A 24,264-nucleotide genomic window follows, 5' to 3' on the forward strand; every position below is an offset into this window, starting at 1 on the left:
TAAGGAATGTATTGTATACTTTTAGTTTAGGATACATTCCTTACTTGGAGCAGTGCCAGTAAGTACATCACACTAATTTATATATAATGCGCATGCATTTGTTAAATTACTTTCATGAACGAGCACTACGGATGACGTAAGTAGAGGGAGGAGAGAGGAGTAAATAGAAAGTTTCGTTACGGACATGTAAGAGGGGCGGAGCGAGGCAGGGAGCTGCGTTGCAAACATGAGAAACAAATAAGAGTAAGAATAGTGATAATTTACATTTGAAAATTAAAAAATAATAATGCGGTTTGACATTACATAACATTAACAATGATAATATGTCATTTACAAATAAAAGAGTTTACCATCACTTTAATGTCATATGTCCAGATCCTATTTGTTTCGTTAATGCACGTAGGCTTCCCCACTCAGTAGACCAAGCTTGCATCAGTTTCTCATGGTGTTCAGTCAGCAAGCAGGTCACAGCCTCGAGTAGTGCATTGATAGTAGGCGCCATCTTTAGCGGGTGCATATGTGATGGGAAAGTCTGTCAAACCTCCTTCTGTCTATATCACGTAGATCAAGGATGGTGTTGTATTAACATAAATGTTATAAGTTGTAGGAAAGAAACAGCTTATAAGCTGCACATACCCGTTCAAAGATTTACGGTGGGGGGTGTTGAGGACTTCTCCTTATGAGAGTTGCCACAGGCCTCAACGCCGGATCGGCAATCTGGCGTAAATTTCAGCTCAATCTGGTGTCAGTAGATTCAGTACACTCTGTGTATTTCAAAGACCTTAGTTTAAAGTACAGATGGCTTCATGGACTGCTGATAAGTGGCAGGTTATCTGCATTTCACACTCGGCAACCGATATTGCTTCCATTCAAGGTGCTGCCCAGAGACACGCCCCAAATTTACCTTTTTGTTCAGTGACGAGTGCTGTTTTTCCTCTCTTTCACTGTATATTGGAACTATTTAGCAGTATTTACACCTCTCTCCTTTCCCCGTTTTTATATTTGCATCTAATTAAAGGTGTATTAGAGGTTTCACTTATTTTCCCTTTTTCTGGAGATGGTAGGTGACTGCAATAAATTCTTAAATTAACTATTTTTGAATTGGGATTAATGTTGCCCTCTGGTAATTCTTGCAGCTGATGAGCATAGATCCACTTTGGAGATGGCATTCACCCTAGTAGATGACTTATGGGAGGCAGAATTGAAAGCTTCCCTAGCACATAGTAATGAGGGGGAACAAACTAATGTTGATGATGAAAATGTATTTAGTGCATTCAGAAAATATAGATATTATCTGAATAGACAATTAAAAATTAAAGCAGAAAATGCAAGCCTTTTAAATTATATTGACAAAAAAATAGTCCCAAGGGGTCTTAGATTGTTATTAGATCCAGGAGCAAACACCAGAGATGATGAGGAAGGAGACTCATTTGTTGCGTTGACATGATGTACACTGTTGTATACACAAGTCAGACACTGGACAGTGTCTTGCTATTGTAAAGGACTTTACATTCTACCGCTGAACTACCCACAGGTGAACTACTGCTGCTACTTTGAATACACCCTCTATATTAGTCACAAAATATCCCAGGTGCCGATGTATGGCCCCTAGGTGCACACAGTGTCCTTTATATATGCGGCTCTAGGAAGGATACGTTTTGTGTGGAAACCAGCTAACCCTATGGTGTTTGTGTTCCATGCTCTTCTAAAAGTGGGTTCAGTGTAAACCGATGTGAATTAATTTTCCCTGATGTCTGATGACGACTCTGCCGCTAACACTTCCGGTCTTTTAGTGTCTCTTTGTGAAGTTTTTACACAAGTCTCTTCTGTAGTGGAGACCCAATCAGCAGAAGGGAGGTGGCAGGGGCAGTTTAAACCTATGGCAAGTTTTCTACAACACAGGGTGCTTGGAGGATATTACCTGGAAGTTATCCCATCCCTTTGAGTAACGTCACAAGTAACAGGATCAGGCTACACTGTGAGATCCGCTGTTCGTAAACAAAGCAGGACGCTCCGTGGTATGCGAGTAACTGACCTAGTGTGAAGCTTCCCGCTGCGGTCATAATCACTATGGGAATTATGTTCTGGACTGCTATTGTTACGGCTATGCTCTAGTACTGGTTCTCTATGTGTTACATAGAGAGTGTGTTTTTTTGGAAACTGTATACACTGTATCGTTGTACACACAACTTTGTATTTACAATGTATAATGGTTGTTATATTTTATAGTGACAGCGGTACCGTTTAGTCCTTTACATTTTTAACAGGTTGCTATATTAAGTGTTTGTATGCTCATTGGTATTTGCTCTTATTGTCACAGGGCAGAATAAATATACTTTTTTGTTCAGTTACAAGTGTTGTTTTTCCTCTCTTTCAAAGGATAGTATTGGATACCCTTTGAGTCTTCTCTCCATTTTAATTATATATTTAAATTTGAGGAAGGCACCATGATGTATATTGGAACTATTTAGCAGTATTTACACCTCTCTCCTTTCCCCGTTTTTAAATATATATATATATATATATATATATATATATATATATATATATATATATATATATATATATACATACATATATACAGGGAGTGCAGAATTATTAGGCAAATTAGTATTTTGACCACATCATCCTCTTTATGCATGTTGTCTTACTCCAAGCTGTATAGGCTCGAAAGCCTACTACCAATTAAGCATATTAGGTGATGTGCATCTCTGTAATGAGAAGGGGTGTGGTCTAATGACATCAACACCCTATATCAGGTGTGCATAATTATTAGGCAACTTCCTTTCCTTTGGCAAAATGGGTCAAAAGAAGGACTTGACAGGCTCAGAAAAGTCAAAAATAGTGAGATATCTTGCAGAGGGATGCAGCACTCTTAAAATTGCAAAGCTTCTGAAGCGTGATCATCAAACAATCAAGCGTTTCATTCAAAATAGTCAACAGGGTCGCAAGAAGCGTGTGGAAAAACCAAGGCACAAAATAACTGCCCATGAACTGAGAAAAGTCAAGCGTGCAGCTGCCATGATGCCACTTGCCACCAGTTTGGCCATATTTCAGAGCTGCAACATCACTGGAGTGCCCAAAAGCACAAGGTGTGAAATACTCAGAGACATGGCCAAGGTAAGAAAGGCTGAAAGACGACCACCACTGAACAAGACACACAAGCTGAAACGTCAAGACTGGACCAAGAAATATCTCAAGACTGATTTTTCTAAGGTTTTATGGACTGATAAAATGAGAGTGAGTCTTGATGGGCCAGATGGATGGGCCCGTGGCTGGATTGGTAAAGGGCAGAGAGCTCCAGTCCGACTCAGACGCCAGCAAGGTGGAGGTGGAGTACTGGTTTGGGCTGGTATCATCAAAGATGAGCTTGTGGGGCCTTTTCGGGTTGAGGATGGAGTCAAGCTCAACTCCCAGTCCTACTGCCAGTTTCTGGAAGACACCTTCTTCAAGCAGTGGTACAGGAAGAAGTCTGCATCCTTCAAGAAAAACATGATTTTCATGCAGGACAATGCTCCATCACACGCGTCCAAGTACTCCACAGCGTGGCTAGCAAGAAAGGGTATAAAAGAAGAAAATCTAATGACATGGCCTCCTTGTTCACCTGATCTGAACCCCATTGAGAACCTGTGGTCCATCATCAAATGTGAGATTTACAAGGAGGGAAAACAGTACACCTCTCTGAACAGTGTCTGGGAGGCTGTGGTTGCTGCTGCACGCAATGTTGACGGTGAACAGATCAAAACACTGACAGAATCAATGGATGGCAGGCTTTTGAGTGTCCTTGCAAAGAAAGGTGGCTATATTGGTCACTGATTTGTTTTTGTTTTGTTTTTGAATGTCAGAAATGTATATTTGTAAATGTTGAGATGTTATATTGGTTTCACTGGTAAAAATACTGGTTTTTTGTTAAGTTGCCTAATAATTATGCACAGTAATAGTCACCTGCACACACAGATATCCCCCTAAAATAGCTATAACTAAAAACAAACTAAAAACTACTTCCAAAACTATTCAGCTTTGATATTAATGAGTTTTTTTGGGTTCATTGAGAACATGGTTGTTGTTCAATAATAAAATGAATCCTCAAAAATACAACTTGCCTAATAATTCTGCACTCCCTGTATATATATATATATATATATATATATATCCATACATACACACACACATATATATACATATATATATATTATACTCACACATAATACATACAAAAATACAATAAAAAACTCAAAACCCATATACTTAAAGGGACAGTCAAGTCCAAAATAAACTTTCATGATTTAAATAGGGCATGCAATTTTAAACAACATTCCAATTTAGTTTTATCCCCAATTTTGCTTTGTTCTTTTGGTATTCTTAGTTGAAAGCTAAACCTAGGTTGGCTCATATGCTAATTTCTTAGACCTTGAAGGCCGCCTCTAATCTGAATGCATTTTGACAGTTTTTCACCACTAGAGGGTGGTGTGTCATATAGATAACATTGAGCTCACGCACGTGAAGTTACCTAGGAGTAAGCAATGATTGGCTAAAATGCAAGTCTGTCAAAAGAATTGAAAATAAATCAGGGGGCAGTTTGCAGAGGCTTAGATACAAGGTAATCACAGAGGTAAAACGTGTATTATTATAACTGTGTTGGTTATGCAAAACTGGGGAATGGGTAATAAAGGAATTATCTATCTTTTTAAACAACAAAAATTCTGGTGTTGACTGTCCCTTTAATTATAATTAAAGAGCATACTTTAGAAATGTGACACTACAACATGCTACACTGTGATTGCCTGAACAGTTTAGAAGATCCTTTATATTACTCCAACTGGCCACACCAGAAAAAATACAATTAAAACAGTCAGGCTTTTAAAACGGTATGTCCCTGGACTGCAAAACTTTTTGCTAACATGAGAGCTTAATATGTTTTTTAAATTATTTTTTTTACGTAGATGTTTTTTAACAGACTTTCTACTTGCAGAATTATTTTGTGAACAAACAAATAAGTTTAATGTTCCTTTAAAAATATTCCTTGACTAATGCAGATAAAGGAGATTAATACTGAACAAGCTTTATAGTAGCAATAACATTACTCTAAATTAAAGCGTGTGTGTATTTTATTTAGTTTATTTTTAGCTACCCTACTTCTGAAGTTTCATGAAAGAAATACAATTTTTGTGTTCACCTTTTTTTCCCTCTTCCTCCATCTTCTCATCTTCAGTTGATTCCGACTGATTTTCCCCACCTGCATCGAACCTGAAGGGCTTATAAGAGATTATCATCAGTCCATTTCCGTCTGTTTCAATAGCTGCATAATGCGGAACAGATTTTCCATGAAGGCTTCTACGTTTTAGGATTTCATATTTACCATCTTCTGTGAAAACAAAATGAAATGCAATTTATATAGATTCATTCAAATCAAATTCAACAACCAATTATATCCACAAGCCTTTTAAGTAAATTGCTCAATTACAAAACCCATTTTAAGGTGAGCAAAACTCATTAAAGTCTTAAATTGAAGAAGAATTGCAGTTTGCCCCATAATTACAAGAGATGCCTATAGAGTAAGATAAGTAAATAGGACTCAAGAGGAAAGAAGTTCTTCAAACAAAGATGAACAGATTCTGTTTTGGCTGCATGCAGTTATACAAGTCATAGCACCCCCTAAGAAAAGAACATTTGTACACAATCAAATTGCTGTATAATAACAACCACAAGCACAGGCTATAAGACGACCTGCAAGAAAAATCAAAGAAAAAAAAAATAGGAAAAAACAGACAGAGGCTTTTTGGGTATCACAATGTGCCATCTAAGTATATCTAATATATGCTCCTCCCCTTACTGATGGTGTTTTACACATAATTAAGCATTTACCTATAAATAAACAAAATAGGAGAGAAAGAGAGAGAAAGAAAGGAGAAAGAGAGAGAGAAAGAGCGAGAGAGAGAAAGAGAGAGAGAGAAAGAGAGAGAGAGAGAAAGAGAGAGAGAGAGAAAGAGAGAGAGAAAGAAAGAGAGAGAGAGAGAGAGAGAGAGAGAGAGAGAGAGAGAGAGAGAGAGAGAGAGAAAGAGAGAGAGAAAGAGAGAGAGAAAAAGAGAAAGAAAGAGAGAGAGAGAGACAGATAAAGAGAGAGAGACAGAGAGAGAGAGAGAGACAGAGAGAGAGACAGAGAGAGAGAGAGAGAAAGAGACCGAGAAGTAAACCATTCCACAGTTGTCTCTAGTTTATTTCAAGAATGTAAATTGTCAAAATTGTTGGAACATAACTAGGTCAGGACCATGGTGACTTTCAATGGCTGTCTAGTTATGCCCCCAAGTGATTGACTGATTTAAGCTTCTGATGTAGTGCTTCAAACACAAGAAGACTTATGAAAGCATCCTAACAAAGCAAAGTGAGATATCTTCTTAAAGGGACATTAAACACTAAATAAATGTGAGCTAGAATGATGCATTCAAAGAAAATTTTAATATGAGAATAACATGAAGATGTATTTTTTAAAGTTTCATTAGCTGTTTAAATATTAACAAAATAAGTGTAAGGTTTTGGGTGCTAGATTACAAGTGAGACACAAATGTTTTTGCGCAAGCAATATCACAAGCATTTTAATTGCGCTCATATGACAAGTTGAGCGAAATCGTGATTTACGCTTCAATTCTTATCGTGATGTCAGAGCTGTGGCTGTTTTCCAAAACTAAAAAGTGTCACAAAACACATCAAAAACACATTAGAAAATACAGTTATACTCATAATAACACCATCTAATAAAAATTATTAAAATAAAATAATGCTCAAAAAAGTTATAAGGGCTCAAAGATATATCTCGATGTTAGAAAAAAAAAAAGTCGCCAAAGGACTTTAACATAGAGATACATTGCATGTATATATATATATATATATATATATATATATATATTATTATTTTTTTAATTGTATATTTACTCCTATTTCACATTCCAATGTTCTGCACTTAGCAGAATAAGTTCTATGTATATATCTATACCTATATATATTCATGTATATATTTAAAAAAATATCAGATATATGTTAAAATATTTATTTATGAATAAATAGAACATATTCCGTTATGTTAAGAACATTGGAATATTAAATATTCATATTTTCATGTTGGGTTAGTGCAATTGCGAAAATGTGATCGTGTTTGCGCAAGAGAGTGGATGTTAGCTTTTTTTCTCCATTGACTTCTATGAGGGAATACATGAACGCGCACACAATATTTGATGTTCAGATTTTTGCACTAGTCATGTTACTGCTTGCGTAAAAACATAAATTATGCTTACCTGATAATTTCCTTTTCTTCTGATGGAAAGAGTCCACAGCTGCATTAATTACTTTTGGGAATTAAGAACCAGGAGAAGGCAAAGACAACCCAGCCAAAGGCTTAAATACTCCTCCCACTCCCCTCATCCCCCAGTCATTCTGCCGAGGAACAAGGAACAGTAGAAGAAATATCAGGGTGAAAGGTGCCAGAAGAATATAAGGACGCCCCACATAAAATAAGGGTGGGGAGCTGTGGACTCTTTCCATCAGAAGAAAAGGAAATTATCAGGTAAGCATAATTTATGTTTTTTCTTCTTAAATGGAAAGAGTCCACAGCTGCATTCATTACCTTTGGGAAAACAATACCCAAGCTATACAGAACACTGAATGACAAGATGGGAGGGTACAATAGGCGGCCTATACTGAGGGCACCAGGCCTGAACCTCTACCCAATAAAAACCCTGCTTCGTCCGAAGCTGAGAAAATTTTAAGAGGAAAAGCCCCAGTGACACTGACTCGCAGTTAGTCCAGAAGCCAAACCAGAGACCGCAAACTGACTTGACTGAGCCAACAGTCCTCCAGGAGACACAGTCGCCCAACAAACGGTCCCCCGCTGCTTATCTCCACAAATGAAGGAAACACCAGCCGAAAATCCCCAAGGGAACAAGGCAAAGGAGAACCAAGGAAACCGAAAGGTCCCCTAAGACAAAAAGGAACACCTCCACGAGTGAGCCCAGCTCATAGAGACCCAAAAGGGGCCCAAACAGGGAAAGGAGGCCTCGCTTACACCAAGCGAAACCCAGGATAAGACCGGGCACAGAGACAGAACAGACGTCTCCCCAATATCCTGCAAGCACAGATGCAACAGAAGAGGCCAAGTCCTCCCAGTGTCTGGCCATAGAATACCAAGGTATGCGACCATGAAAAAAAGTTTGTAATACACACAGGAGAAAAACCCCAAGTTTGAAAACACAGAGTCCACAACAGGACGACACAGAGGATACTTGCGAGGAAGAAGCAGTCAAGCAAGAAACAGGCCGCAAAGTAACCCCCTAACAGATGGCACGTTCCAGGCAACCTAAGTCGCCGGACCTACACACAGGTCCCTGAAAAGGGGAACACAAAAACCGCAATCGAGGCCCCCCAAGAAGGAGAGTAGACTCTCAGAACCCGAAGGAAGAGTTAACCCTCTTCTATCAATGGAGAAAGTTGAAAGGAAAATCTATACCCTAGCAGACTAAGTTAACAGGATAGACTCAACAAGCCCACACATCCAGAGGAGACTGCGCAAATGCAGGTCCTTAGACCGCTCAGCCATCCTGACCTGCAGACCCACACTCAGCTGGACCAACCCAGCCTCCGGGATCCAAGACAAGGAAAAAAAAGAATCCCGAAACAGGTACAGGAACGAGCGTAAGGATAGCGCAGCCATCCCCACAGAGCACAAGTACAACTCGACTCTGAAACAGACAAGGCCAAAGACCTAAGGAACTATCAAAATAAAGGCCCAACAAGCCTGCTTGGAGCCAGCAAGACTCCAGGGGGAACCAATCCCACCTCCCAACCAGGAGAAGCTCCAAGCAAGGACTCCATCTCCATAGGGAGGATAATATCCCCTAAAGAAAAAGGATGATGCTGGAAGGGCAACAACTGTCCTCAAGGCCCAAATGCACCTGCTAATGGGAAGTGAAATTCCCAATACAGATGTCCTAGAAAAGGACCCCCCCTACAAGTAGCTTGCCAAGCAGAGGCACAGCCAACCCATTCATCTGCAGAGCAGGGAATCCACGGGAACACTGGCAAGCTGACCAGGGGAATGTAACCCTAAGGCGCACCAGAAATCGGACATCCAGCGCCAGCAGCTGGGTATGAACCAAACACCCTTGAGGCTCAAGCCACACGGCTAACCAACAGATGACATTAACCACTCTGTGGCAAAGAGTAAAAGGAAATATTCAGAAGACCTAGTCAACCATGACCAGGTGAGGTAGAAGGAGCAAGGACATAGCCCAAGTTCTCCCTACCGTGGAATACCCCGACCAGCCCTGAGATCTAAGCTTCCAAAACCACCCAAGACTGGGTCAGTAAAAAGGCAAAGCAGAGCATCGGCAACCGGAAGACTCAGGAAGAAAAAACAGGTCTGGGCACCTAACAGTTCAGGCAAACCTTACCCTAGAACTAAACACCCCAACCGGCCAAAAAGCCAGACACAAGGGTATGGATGCATATCCAGAGAATCCGGACAGCGAGAAGAACTCAAAAGCTCCGACCAAAGGGAGGAACCATCCCTAGCCAAAGTACAACGCTCCAAGAAGCAAGGCTAGAAGTTGTATGAAGATACTTCTAAGAGCCTCAGGACAACCAGGGATACCTTGAGGCCCAAAAAATCCTACTAGCAGGACTAGTCTCCCTAACACCTCCACACAAGCAGCGGACACAAGGAAGAGAAGGCACTAAGCCTACACAGCTCCAGAAAACCCTGAGCTAAACATAAATCCCCGCAGGGAACAACCATCGCCCAGAAGCACAGATCCCTAAAAGGAGATCCACTCACCAGAAGGCAATGGAAGGAGACCCAAAGGCCTCTTATAACTCAGTCAAGAGTAAGAGCTGCAACTAGATATACTAGAAACAGCTAGAAACAGCTACACGCACACCTGCAAGGTGTCAAGAGCTGCAACAGATTTCAAACTGCAACCTTCCGCATGCTAGACAGCTATGCTGCACAAGCTGTTGGATCAAGCCTGAAAGGACACATCCAGAGGCCTAGAAACAAAGGGGCATTAAGTCCTCCCACCCTCCACCACATGGGGAAGGAAACTAAGTTCTGATGAAATCAGATATCAGATAGAGTGACGCAGCGGAAAAACTCCCCTGCCCGGTCATCTATGACTGAAGGCTATAAGGGCAATCCTTCCCCCCTCACTGACCCACAGTTAGTTGAACATGAAAAACAATGATAACCTGAGCACTTGGCGCTTCTACCGAACCAGCCGAGCAGAACAGCGCCACGTGTCTGAACAGTCCCAAAACCGAACGAACCCGACAGGACCAGCCTGCACCTAGGGTCCCAAACGGCAAGCTGCATAAATACTCCCTTGTAGGGGAAAAAACAGACATTTTTTAACAGAGGACTAACATTTCTAACGACTTACGAAGAAGTAATAAAGAGTATCAATCCCAGAAGGTTCACAAAGGAAACAAAAACAAATAAAATACATCCCATAGGATATAAATAAAATATAAGGAAACCCGGAGGTTAATGCCCAAAAGACACAGGCCTACCCGCAGGACCAGCCAAACGGAGCCCTATCTCACAAAACTGGGAAAGATCTTAACAAATGACAATCAGGAGATTACTTCATCCCCACATGTCTAATGAGGTGCACCATACGAAATTCCCCATATCTGGTAACGATAGGGTCATTCAATAACTGAAAAACATGTCTGAGCAACATGCAAAGTCGCGCAATCCTGTAATGGAAAGACACAACACTAACGGACAAATACCCCCGCGGGAAACTGTAGAGGTCCTCCCCAAGGTGGAAGGCCCGTGATAATAGGGCACTAGCACATTCTCAAATAAACATCTGGACTCTGCAGACGAACAATCGCCAACATTATGTGGAAGCGAAAACGTGCTGCAACCTCTGGGGGAAACAAAACACCCCACATGGAGGAACCATAAACAGGGTTACCCGCATGTGCAGAAGTATGATTTGGTAGGGAACTCTCCTCTCGCAGGACAGGACCCCGAGAGGCAGATGGATCAGCAGTCCCTTGATTCCCCGAGCCCGAGGAACCAGGCGCTCTGAAATGGCATACGGAACAAAACTGGTTAACAGGTGTCAACGAGGCCACTCCGGATTCATCACCTGACACAGAATCGGAATCTGAAATCAAAATAGTCTCAGAATCATCTGCAACTGAATCTAAAATTAACACAGTCTCAGCATCAGAATCCTCCATAGATGGATAGAGGATATTTAAATATAGACTAAAGTAGTGAAAACTAAAACGGCACCTGACACCCCCAATGGCTGGGGCACTCACCACCTCCTATGACCAGACCCCTGCGGGCTAGAAAATTTCCTCCGCCACATGGTCAGAAATGTGGAAATGGAACAACGGAACGTAGCCACGCCCGAACACAAAGTGAACCGTACAGTCCAAACAAGCACGCCCAACCAAAAGGCTGCGTCACTTCCAAAGGCCTCAATGTTCCAACCACAAGCCCAGTAAACATCGCACATAAGCAGCTTGAATCACATACACATGATTATAAACCCCCCCTCTGTTCAATAACCCCCCAGGAGATATTAACCCTCGATTCCAAGATACTAAAAGAGACTAACTGAGACCCTTATGTATAGTTAGACCCGGAAGGTGGTAGCCTCTCTGGAAACATTCACATTACAGTACATTGCAAATAAAGTAAAATTAAACGATCTCACCGGAATCTACGCTGTGGAACAGGAACACGGCCCTTCAAGTGTGACGGATAGTAGCATCGCCTCTGCCATGGACTCGAGAGAAGAAAGCAGGCAACGAAGCGAAGTTCGACAACGCTGATTGCTTGAGGAGCTGTTAACCTGAGTCTGGATAGTTTCGCAGAAAGAAACTCCCTGCATCTCCGGACTCTTAATTTCATCCAAGCCCTCACTGAGAGACTGACAGGACTACTTAAAACTCCTGTCCCATGCCGAAGAGTACTACCCTTCATAAGAGACAAAAACAAAAATTAAAAAATTCTGACACTTCTCTGCCATCCTCCTGGGACGAAAGGCAAAGGATTACTTGGGGATGAGGGGAGTGGGAGGAGTATTTAAGCCTTTGGCTGGGTTGTGTTTGCCTCCTCCTGGTGGCCAGGTTCTTAATTCCCAAAAGTAATGAATGCAGCTGTGGACTCTTTCCATTTAAGAATATATATGGTTTTTTTTAAACTTGTAATACAAGCGCAACCCGACGCAAAAACCTTAACTCTAGCAGTGTTTTTGAGATTGCAAAAACGCAAAATACTGCGTCACTTATTAACTAGTCAGTGTCTATAAAACAATGGGAACTGCCATTTTGTAACTTAGGTTACCTTTTCTGCTGTGGCCAGAGGGACAGTTATAAATAGGTCACTAGAGTATACAGCCAATGGTTGTGTGGAATACAGCAGTGTTCTGCACTTCCATTTCTAACAAAAACTCAAAAGCTGAGAATTTCAGAAAGGAATTACAGGACAAGGGGACAAAATAAATAATAAAATTATTGCAATATATATATATATATATATATATATATATATATATATTTCATCATTTTATATTAACATCTAAAAGTGTTTAATGTCCCTTTAAGTTATAGAAAGGTTGCTAGGGATGGTTGTCTGGGAGACCGAATACCCCTTTTGCTCAGCAGTCTCCACAGATTTTTTTTGCCATACTGAGAGACTGGAGTCCATTGAGATACATGGCTATCTGTGGTATTAGAAGGAGAGTCCAACCAAGAAAATCAAGCACTCCAGGAGAAAGGATAATAATCTTTGAGACAGATGTTACCATAACTGAGAAATAAAATTTTTATTAAAACAAGCATAATTCTGACAGCCAAAATAAGATCTGCAGAGTGAAATTCAGTGAATCTGCATCACAGAGGAAAAAGAGCAACAATGTGACAGTTCTCGTTATGACAGGCTGAATCTTTACAGCACAGTAGGAAGAAGACAGGCTAAATCATAGTAAACTGAGACGCAAGGTGCCTTAAACTGATAGTAAAGTCATAATTTAGACAGAGCACACAATTTTAAACAGCTTTCCAAATGACTTCTATTTTTTAATTTGCTTCCTTCTATTTTTATCCTTTGCTGAAAGGTTTTTCTAGGTAAGCTCTGGAGCAGCAAATAACTTAGGCTGATTGTTGGCTGCATATATACCGATTGTCATTGTCTAACCCATATGTTCAGTTAGAAACCAGTAGTGCATTGCTGCTCCTTCAACAAATGATACCAAGAGAATGAAGCTAATTTGATAATAGAAGTAAACTGGAAAGTTGTTTTAAATTGTATGTTCTACCTAAATCATGAAAGAAAAATTTTGGGTTTCATGTCCCTTTAACTTCTTGCACAGGCAATGGAAGTGATCAGCATGATCAAATAGTCCCCTTACAAGCAAAACACTTAGTAAACACTCCTTGGGCTGTGACAAGCCCGAAGGGAAAGGCTAAAAAGCTTAAAGGGACAGTTAACTTTAAAATTGTTTTCCCCTGAATGTGTTACCCATCACTTGTTATACAAGCTGCAGCGTATAAAATGTATGAGAAATTGCTAATTTATGCTTCTTTTGTACAAAAGAATTAGCTGGATTTGAAACCACAGCCCATCAAAATAGGCTAAGCTTGCAGACAAATCAGATCTGGTTATTTGGAAAAAATGTGCAGAGAGGACCAAGTTGCAGCCTTGCAAATCTGTCCACAGAAGCTTGATTTTTGAATGAAAAATGAGTACCATTAAGTTCGGTAATAATACCTGTTATCAGTACTGCGAGTCGATTAAATTTGAGGTTGTGCGATATACAAGTATCTTATTATTATTGTTGTATCACTCAAAAGCTTCCCTTTCTTATCTCTGTCTCTGTACAATACTTAGAAAGAACACTTGAAAATTAACATTTAAGAGCTTTATATCTTCCACCTCCCACTGTGAGTGTAATTTCTTCTGCTGGCTGTGTTTACATAGTTTGTCAATAGCCTATACCTAGGTATATAATATTTGAGTATAGGTAAGGATACTACAGGCTAAATCAGCTATTTAAAATGCCAATATAGCGGCTAAAGAGCTATTTGTAAACAATTTAAAGGGACAGTCAACACCAGAATTATTTGTTGTTTAAAAATAAAGAAAATCCCTTTATTACCCATTCCCCAGTTTTGCATAACCAACACGTTTTACCTCTTATTTTAGCCAATCACTACTCACTCCTAGGTCACTTCACGTGCAGCAACTCAATGTTATCTATATGAAACACATGAACTAATGCCCTCTAGTGGTCAAAATGCATTCAGATAAGATACGGTCTTTAAGGTCTAAGAAATTAGCATATGAACTTCCTAGGTTTAGCTTTCAAATAAGAATACCAAGAGAGCAAAACAAAATTGGCGATAAAAGTAAATTGGGAAGTTGTTTAAAATGACATGCCTTATTGAAATCATGAAAGTTTTTTTTGGACTTGACTGTCCTTTTAACACACACCAGCAGGTAAAATTGATCATTGGAAACAAATTAAAAGACAGAAAGTTTTTTGGGTAAACTATCCCTTTAAATATTTTTCATTGGTGAAAAATACTGTGAGCATGCTAAAAAAAACTAAATTTATGCTTACCTGATAAATGTACTTCTTTCCGGATATGGAGAGTCCATGACGTCATCAATTACTAGTGGGAATATCACTCCTGGCCAGCAGGAGGCGGCAAAGAGCACCACAGCAGAGCTGTTAAGTGTCACTTCCTACCCACAATCCCCAGTCATTCGACCGAAAGGAAAATGTAAAAAAGGAATAATACAAAGGCGTAGAGGTGCATGAGGTTTAATAAAAAAATAACTGTCTTAAATTAAAGGGACACTGAACCCACATTTTTTCTTTCATGATTCAGATAGAGCATGAAATTTTAACCAACTTTCTAATTTACTCCTATTATTTATTTTTCTTTGTTCTCTTGCTATCTTTATTTTAAAAGCAGGAATGTAAATCTTAGCAGCCAGACCATTTTAGGTTCAGCACCATGGATAGCGCTTGCTTATTAGAGGCTTACATTTATCCAACAACAAGCAAGCATAACCCAGGTTTCTCAACCAAAAATGGTCCGGCTCCTATGCATCACATTCCTGCTTTTTTAAATAAAGATAGCAAGAGAACGCCGTTGTAAAACGATCTATTAATTGTACTGTGCCGGACCGACAGTGGCAATAAAATGCTAACAGAAGCGATTCCACACAAAACAATCAGCTATACAGAAAATTCATTGCTCAAATGAATTATAACACAAGGCAAAAATAATTAATAAGTGGTATTAATTAACTCCTAATGAGCCTCTGATCGTCGAAAATATACATGAGCCATAAATAAAGAACCAAAATAATCAGAGTATACTTTATAAGTCATAAAAAGTATTAAACCCTAGTCTCCTGATCACAAGAAAGTGCCTGCATCCTGCTCTAAAATATCCTTCTAAAGGATATATGTGTCCAAGATAATGTTGCAGTTTAAATCACATAAGTGCCCATCTCCATACCTAGAAGACAAAACACATACTCCTCACTGAGACCTGTAAAATAAAAGAATAAACAGAGTAAACCTACTCTGGCTTTCTATACAATGGGCAACAGATGTTAGGAAAATGCAGCAAGGCCCACATCACAAGTTCCTAACTGATTTAAAGCCACCACTACCCTACTGAAGAGATTAACGTGGACTATGGCTACACCCAAAAAATCTTGCTTGTAGCGAAAGAAATCCAATTTTATTCAGACACCAGAATTTCACCTCCTCCATTGACAGAGGCAAAGAGAATGACTGGGGATTGTGGGAAGAAAGGACAATTAACAGCTCTGCTGTGGTGCTCTTTGCCTCCTCCTGCTGGCCAGGAGTGATATTCCCACTAGTAATTGATGATGTTGTGGACCCTCCATATCTTAGGAAAGAAATGTAAATAGTTGCTATTGATGAAAAAACTGGTGAGGCAAATGTATCATCTCTGACGGAAGATAAAGGAAGGTGACATCTGAGGGGTTTGATTTTTTAAATAAAGAAGTGGGCAGTTTCCATTTGTGATTTCTTTTAGAAGAAGCTCTTAGAATGAGCCAAATTACATTTTGCCTTTAAACAATAGACTTAACTGCTTGTGCTTAGAGACACAGCTGACATTTGATTGATACTATAGTGTACGTTAGCTGCAAATGTGAAGGCCCTGTCTGAGAAACAAAACACATCTACTTAAGTACCATAGGAAGAAACTATTGCATTAGCGTTAGCTTGTAAAAAATACTGTTGGAGTAAATAGAGGGTAGGCAAAAGATTTTACCAACATTTTCAGAGTGTTATTTTAGGATTATGCAAAGGGCTACATAGTATGTGTGCATGCTACATTGTTGAGGTAGTAATATCACAAAACATTATTCTTACTTTTGTGGTAACAATTTTCACTACAGAACAGACCCTGAGACTTGATCTATTCCATAATTCAAAGAAGCAAACCAATTGGAGGAAATATTAAAAGACTAGTATGAACCACCATGGAACCTAACATTGTGTGTAAGATAAAGCCATGAGTATTCCTGCTTCAACCTTGAAGATTTCCCTTGTTACATTAAGATTAATCTCCTAAAACTAATTTATGCTTACCTGATAAATTAATTCATGGTGCCTCTGTCAATGGAGGAGGTAAAATTACTCCTGTAAATTGGTCTACCTGGCCACTAGGAGGAGGCAAATATTCCCAAATCCCAAGAGATATATAAAGCCCCTTCCGACCTTACTGGTAACTAGTCTGACATATATATAGCCAAGCAAGAAAGGTATAAAAGGAAACAAAAGCAAAAAAAGGAGCAGGGAAAAATGAGGTTGAAAAAATAAAAAACTATCATAAAAAAAATAACAGGGTAGAGGTGGAGCCTGGCCAGGAGCGTGATGGCCACAGTTGTTTAGAGCTCTGTGCATGCTGAGTGCTAAAACCCTAACATAAGCTAGTGGGGACCTACACCACCAGCTAAATGTGATCCGGGAAAACATAATTTATGTAAGAATTTATCTGATAAATTCATTTATTTCATATTGGCAAGAGTCCATGAGCTAGTGACGTATGGGATATACAATCCTACCAGGAGGGGCAAGGTTTACCCAACCTTAAAATGCCTATAAATACACCCCTCACCACACCCACAATTCAGTTTAACGAATAGCCAAGTAGTGGGGTGATAAAGAAAGGAGTAAAAAGCATTAACAAAGGAATTTGGAAATAATTGTGCTTTATACAAAAATCATACCCACCATAAAAGGGTGGGTCTCATGGACTCTTGCCAATATGAAAGAAGTGAATTAATCAGGTAAGTTCTTACATAAATTATGTTTTCTTTCATGTAATTGGCAAGTGTCCATGAGCTAGTGACGTATGGTATAGAAATACCCAAGATGTGGAACTCCACACAAGAGTCACTAGAGAGGGAGGGATAAAATAAAAACAGCATTTTTCGCTGAAAATTAAATCTACAACCAAAAAAATAAGTTTTTCTCATAAATGAAAGAAAAAAACTTAAAACATAAGCAGAGGAATCACACTGAAACAGCTGCCTGAAGAACTTTTCTACCAAAAACTGCTTCCGAAAAAGCAAATACATCAAAACGGTAGAATTTAGTAAATGTATGCAAAGAAGACCAAATTGCTGCTTTGCAAATCTGATCAACTGAAGCTTCATTCTTGAAAGCCCACAAATTGGAGACTGATCTAGTAGAATGAGCTGTAATTCTCTGAGGCGGGGCCTGACCCGACTCCAAATAAGCCTGATGAATCAAAAGCTTTAACCAAGATGCCAAGGAAATGGCAGAAGCCTTCTGACCTTTCCTAGAACCAGAAAAGATAACAAATAGACTAGAAGTCTTACTGAAATCTTTAGTAGCTTCAACATAATATTTCAAAGCTCTTACCACATGCAAAGAATGTAAGGATCTCTCCAAAGAATTTTTAGGATTAGGACACAAAGAAGGGACAACAATTTCTCTATTAATGTTGTTAGAATTCACAACCTTAGGTAAGAATTTAAATGAAGTCCTCAAAACTGCCTTATCCTGATGGAAAATCAGAAAAGGAGATTCACAAGAAAGAGCAGATAATTCAGAAACTCTTCTAGCAGAAGAGATGGCCAAAAGGAACAACACTTTCCAAGAAAGTAGTTTAATGTCCAAAGAATGCATAGGCTCAAAAGGAGGAGCCTGTAAAGCTTTCAAAACCAAATTAAGACTCCAAGGAGGAGAGATTGATTTAATGACAGGCTTGATACAGACCAAAGTCTGAACAAAACAGTGAATATCAGGAAGCTTAGCAATATTTCTGTGAAATAAAAAAGAAAGAGCAGAGATTTGTCCCTTTAAGGAACTTGCAGACAAACCCTTATCCAAACCATCCTGAAGAAACTGTAAAATTCTAGGAATTCTAAAAGAATGCCAGGAGAATTTATGAAAAGACCACCATGAAATATAAGTCTTCCAAACTCGATATTAAATCTTCCTGGAAACAGATTTACGAGCCTGTAACATAGTATTAATTACTGAGTCAGAGAAACCTCTATGACTAAGCACTAGGCGTTCAATTTCCATACCTTCAAATTTAATGATTTGAGATCCTGATGGAAAAATGGACCTTGAGACAGAAGTTCTGGCCTTAATGGAAGTGGCCAAGGTTGGCAACTGGAGATTCGAACAAGATCCGCATACCAAAACCTGTGAGGCCATGCTGGAGCTACCAGCAACACAAACGATTGTTCCATGATGATTTTGGAGATCACTCTTGGAAGAAGAACTAGAAGCAGGAAAATATAAGCAGGTTGGTAACACCAAGGAACTGTTAACGCATCCACCGCTTCCGCCTGAGGATCCCTGGACCTGGACAGGTACCTGGGAAGTTTCTTGTTTAGATGGGATGCAATAAGATCTATTTCTGGAAGACCCCACAACTAAACAATCTGAGAAAACACATCTGGATGGAGCGACCACTCCCCCGGATGTAAAGTCTGACGGCTGAGATAATCCGCTTCCCAATTGTCTATACCTGAGATATGTATCACAGTAATTAGACAGGAGCTGGATTCCGCCCAGGCAAGTATTTGAGATACTTCTTTCATAGCTTGGGGACTGTGAGTGCCACCTTGATGATTGACATACCATGTCAGCATTCCAATATTTAAGCCACAAAGCTCTTCTAGCTAAATTAGCTAAAGACACACAGTAGATTTAACATCAATTTTGATCATATAAAAAATGGCATCACAGATAAAATGATTAGCATGTTGAAGCAAGCGAGAAATCCTAGAAAAATCAGGATCCATTTCCTGTTGCGCTAAACTTTCCAACCAAAAAGTTGATGCAGCTGCAACATCAGTCATAGAAATGGCAGGCCTGAGAAGATGACCAGAATATAAATAAGGTTTCCTTAGATAAGATTCAAGTTTCCTATCTAAAGGGTCTTTAAAAGAAGTACTATTTTCCATAGGAATAGTAGTACGTTTAGCAAGAGTAGAAATAGCCCCATCAACTTTGGGGATCTTTTCCCAAAATTCCAATCTAACTGCTGACAAAGGATACAATTTTTAAACCTTGAAGAAGGAATAAAAGAAGCACCAGGCCTATTCCATTCCTTAGAAATCATATCAGAGATAGCATCAGGAACTGGAAAAACCTTTGGAGTAACCACAGGAGGTTTATAAACAGAATTTAAACGTTTACTAGTTTTAATATCAAGAGGACTAGTTTTCTCAATATCCAATGTAATCAACACCTCTTTTAACAAGGAATGAATATACTCCATTTTAAATAAACAAGTAGATTTGTCAGTGTCTATATCTGAGGAAGGATCTTCTGAATCAGATAGATCCTCATCAGATGAGGATAATTCAGTATGTTATCATTAGAAATTTCATCAACTTTATGAGAAGTTTTAAAAGACCTTTTACGTTTATTAGAAGGCGGGATGGCAGACAAAGCCTTCTGAATCGCATCAGCAATACAATCTTTTATATTCACAGGTATATCTTGTACATTAGATGTTGAAGGAACAGGCATTGTAATGGACACATCAGTAGCTTATCATGACAACTATTACATACCACAGCTGGAGATATAATCTCCACAAATTTACAACAAATGCACTTAGGTTTGGTAGAACTGTTATCATGCAGCCGGGTTCCAACAGTGGTTTCTGAGACAGGATCAGATTGAGACATCTTGCAAATGTAAGAGAAAAAAAAACATATAAAGCAAAAAGAAAATGTATGCTTACCTGATAAATGTATTTCTCTTGTGGTGTATCCAGTCCACGGGTGCATCCATTACTTGTGGGATATTCTCCTTCCCAACAGGAAGTTGCAAGAGGACACCCACAGCAGAGCTGTCTATATAGCTCCTCCCCTAACTGCCACCCCCAGACAAGCTAGAAAAAAGGAGAAACTATAGGGTGCAGTGGTGACTGTAGTTTAAAAATAAAAAAACACCTGCCTTAAAGTGACAGGGTGGGCGGTGGACTGGATACACCACAAGAGAAAGAAATTTATCAGGTAACCATAAATTTTGTTTTCTCTTGTAAGGTGTATCCAGTCCACGGGTTCATCCATTACTTGTGGGATACCAATACCAAAGCTTTAGGACACGGAAGAAGGGAGGGACAAGGCAGGTACTTAAACGGAAGGCACCACTGCCTGTAAGACCTTTCTCCCAAAAATAGCCTCCGAAGAAGCAAAAATATCAAATTTGGAAAAAGTATGAAGCGAAGACCAAGTCGCCGCCTTACAAGTCTGTTCAACAGAGGCCTCATTTTTAAAAGCCCATGTGGAAGCTACCGCTCTAGTGGAATGAGCTGTAATTCTTTCAGGAGGCTGCTGGCCAGCAGTCTCATAAGCTAAACGGATTATGCTTCTCAGCCAAAAAGAAAGAGAAGATGCCGAAGCCTTTTGGCCTCTCCTCTGTCCAGAGTAGACGACAAATAATGCAGATGTTTGACGAAAATCCTTAGTAGCTTGTAAATAAAACTTTAAAGCACGAACCACGTCAAGATTGTGTAATAGACATTCCTTCTTTGAAGAAGGATTAGGACACAGTGAAGGAACAACAATTTCCTGATTGATATTCCTATTAGATACTACCTTAGGAAGAAACCCAGGTTTGGTACGTAAAACTAACTTATCTGCATTGAAGATCAGATAAGGGGAATCACACTGCAAGGCAGATAACTCTGAAACTCTTCGAGCCGAAGAGATGGCTACTAAAAACAGAACTTTCCAAGATAACAGCTTAATATCTATGGAATGCAAGGGTTCAAACGGAACCCCTTGAAGAACCTTAAGAACCAAATTTAAACTCCATGGCGGAGCAACAGGTTTAAACACAGGCCTGATTCAAACCAAAGCCTGACAAAACGCCTGAACGTCTGGAACATCAGCCAGGTGCTTGTGAAAAAGAATAGACAGAGCAGAAATATGTCCCTTTAAGGATTTAGCCGATAATCCCTTTTCCAATCCATCTTGGAGAAAAGATAGTATCCTAGGAATCCTGACTTTAGTCCACGAGTAACCCTTGGATTCACACCAATGAAGATATTTACACCATATCTTATGATAGATTTTCCTGGTGACAGGCTTTCGAGCCTGAATCAAGGTATCAATGACCGACTCGGAGAAACCACGCTTTGATAAAATCAAGCGTTCAATCTCCAAGCAGTCAGACGCAGAGAAACTAGATTTGGATGTTTGAATGGACCTTGGAGTAGAAGGTCCTGCCTCAGCGGCAGAGTCCATTGTGGGAAGGATGACATGTCCACCAGATCTGCATACCAAGTCCTGCGTGGCCACGCAGGTGCAATCAAAATCACCGAAGCTCTCCTGCTTGATCTTGGCAATCAGACGAGGGAGGAGAGGAAATGGTGGAAAAACATAAGCCAGGTTGAAGGACCAGGGCACTGCTAGAGCATCTATCAGCGTTGCCTGGGGATCCCTTGACCTGGACCCGTAACAAGGAAGTTTGGCGTTCCAGTTCTGGTTTGCCCCATAGATGAATCAGCTGGGCAAATACCTCCGGATGGAGCTCCCACTCCCCCGGATGAAAAGTCTGCCGACTTAGAAAATCCGCCTCCCAGTTCTCTACTCCTGGGATATGGATAGCTGAGAGATGGCAGGAGTGAATCTCTGCCCATAGAATTATCTTGGAAACCTCCATCATGGCCAGGGGACTCCATGTTCCCCCCTGATGGTTGATATAGGCTACAGTCGTGATATTGTCCGACTGAAATCTGATGAACTTGGCCGCAGCTAGTTGAGGCCAAGCCTGAAGAGCATTGAATATCGCTCTTAGTTCCAGAATATTTATCGGAAGGAGGGCTTCCTCCTGAGTCCACGAACCCTGAGCCTTCAGGGAGTTCCAGACTGCGCCCCAGCCCAGAAGGCTGGCATCTGTCGTCACTATAGTCAACTCTGGCCTGTGGAAACTCATTCCCCTGGACAGAAGGACCTGAGATAACCACCAGAGAAGAGAATCCCTGGTCTCTTGATCCAGATCTAACAGAGGAGACAAATATGTGTAGTCCCCATTCCACTGGTTGAGCATGCAAAGTTGCAGTGGTCTGAGATGTAGGCGGGCAAACGGAACTATGCCCATTGCCGCTACCATTAGGCCGATCATTTACATACACTGAGCCACTGATGGCAGAGGAGTAGAATGAAGAGCACGGCAAGAGGTTAGAAGCTTTGATATCCTGACTTCTGTCAGAAAAATTTTCATTTCTACTGAATCTATTAGAGTTCCTAGGAAGGAAACTCTTCTGAGAGGAGAGAGAGAACTCTTTTCTATGTTCACTTTCCACCCATGAGACCTCAGAAAGGAAAGAACAATGTCCGTATGGGACTTGGCGATTTGAAGAGTTGACGCCTGAATCAGAATGTCGTCTAGGTAAGGGGCTACCGCTATGCCCCGCGGCCTTAGAACCGCCAGAAGGGACACTAGAACCTTCGTAAAGATTCTTGGTGCCGTGGCTAACCCGAAGGGAAGAGCCACAAACTGGTAATGCCTGTCTAGGAAGGCGAACCTGAGGAACTGATGATGATCTCTGTGAATCGGAATGTGGAGATAAGCATCCTTTAAGTCCACTGTAGTCATATATCCTGAATCATAGGGAGGATGGTTCGGATTGTCTCCATCTTAAAGGATGGGACCCTGAGAAATTTGTTTAGGATCTTGAGATCCAAGATAGGTCTGAAAGTTCCCTCTTTTTTGGGAACTATAAACAGATTTGAATAGAAACCCAGCCCCTGTTCCTCTCTTGGAACTGGGTGGATCACTCCCATAACCAGTAGGTTTTGAACGCAATGTAAGAATGCCTCTCTTTTTATCTGGTTTACAGATAGTTGTGAGAGATGAAATCTCCCCTTTGGAGATAACCCTTTGAATTCCAGAATATATCCCTGGGAAACAATCTCTAGCGCCCAAGGAGCCTGGACGTCTCTTGCCCAAGCCTGGGCGAAGAGAGAAAGTCTGCCCCCCACTAGATCCGGTCCCGGATCGGGGGCTACTCCTTCATGCTGTCTTAGAGGCAGCCGCAGGCTTCTTGGCCTGCTTCCCCTTGCTCCAAGCCTGGTTAGGTCTCCAGACGGGTTTGGACTGGGCGAAATTTCCCTCTTGTTTTGTATTAGAGGAAGTTGAAGCTGCGCCACTCTTGAAGTTTCGAAAAGAACGAAAATTATTCTGTTTGGTCCTTAACTTATTGGACCTATCCTGAGGAAGGGCGTGACCTTTTCCTCCAGTAATATCAGAAATTATCTCCTTCAGACCAGTGTCACCTTATATAATATAGATAAATGAGCCAGTACTAGTATAAAAATGAAAATCGTTATTTTAATCAATATAAAGTTCAATAAAATTCAAACTCATCGATGGTTAATCCAAAATACAGATAAAAAATACAAAAGTCACATATACCGCTAAAACATATATATGTTAAAACCGGTTCAACATTCACACTGCTCATTCAACATTACAATCTCTCAAATTCAAAGACACATAATAGGCTCTATGAATGCCAATCTCATAAGTGTCCAGATGTTACTGTCTCTTATGGGGATCCCCAACTAAGATCCAGAATGTCAATGTGGGCTAGATTAACTAAAAATTCTCCAACACAAGTCACTTGTATGTGTGCCCCCAAGTGTCAGCAACCTCGTTATACCTTCAGTCGCTTCTTTTCAATGCGGCTACAGAACAA

The 24,264-nt window shown here is 40.3% G+C and overlaps 1 protein-coding gene across 1 annotated transcript in view; it reads right to left on the minus strand.

The window, feature by feature from the left end:
• The window catches only part of NUDCD1 (NudC domain containing 1), a 637,137-nt gene that overhangs the window by 321,863 nt on the left and 291,010 nt on the right, over positions 1-24,264 (minus strand). Inside the window, exon 5 of the mRNA XM_053715288.1 lies at positions 5,177-5,365. Within this exon, the coding sequence (XP_053571263.1) occupies positions 5,177-5,365 (189 nt within the window). The remainder of the gene's footprint in view (positions 1-5,176; positions 5,366-24,264) is intronic.

Source organism: Bombina bombina, chromosome 5, assembly GCF_027579735.1.
Source record: "Bombina bombina isolate aBomBom1 chromosome 5, aBomBom1.pri, whole genome shotgun sequence".
NCBI classification, from domain to species: domain Eukaryota; kingdom Metazoa; phylum Chordata; class Amphibia; order Anura; family Bombinatoridae; genus Bombina; species Bombina bombina.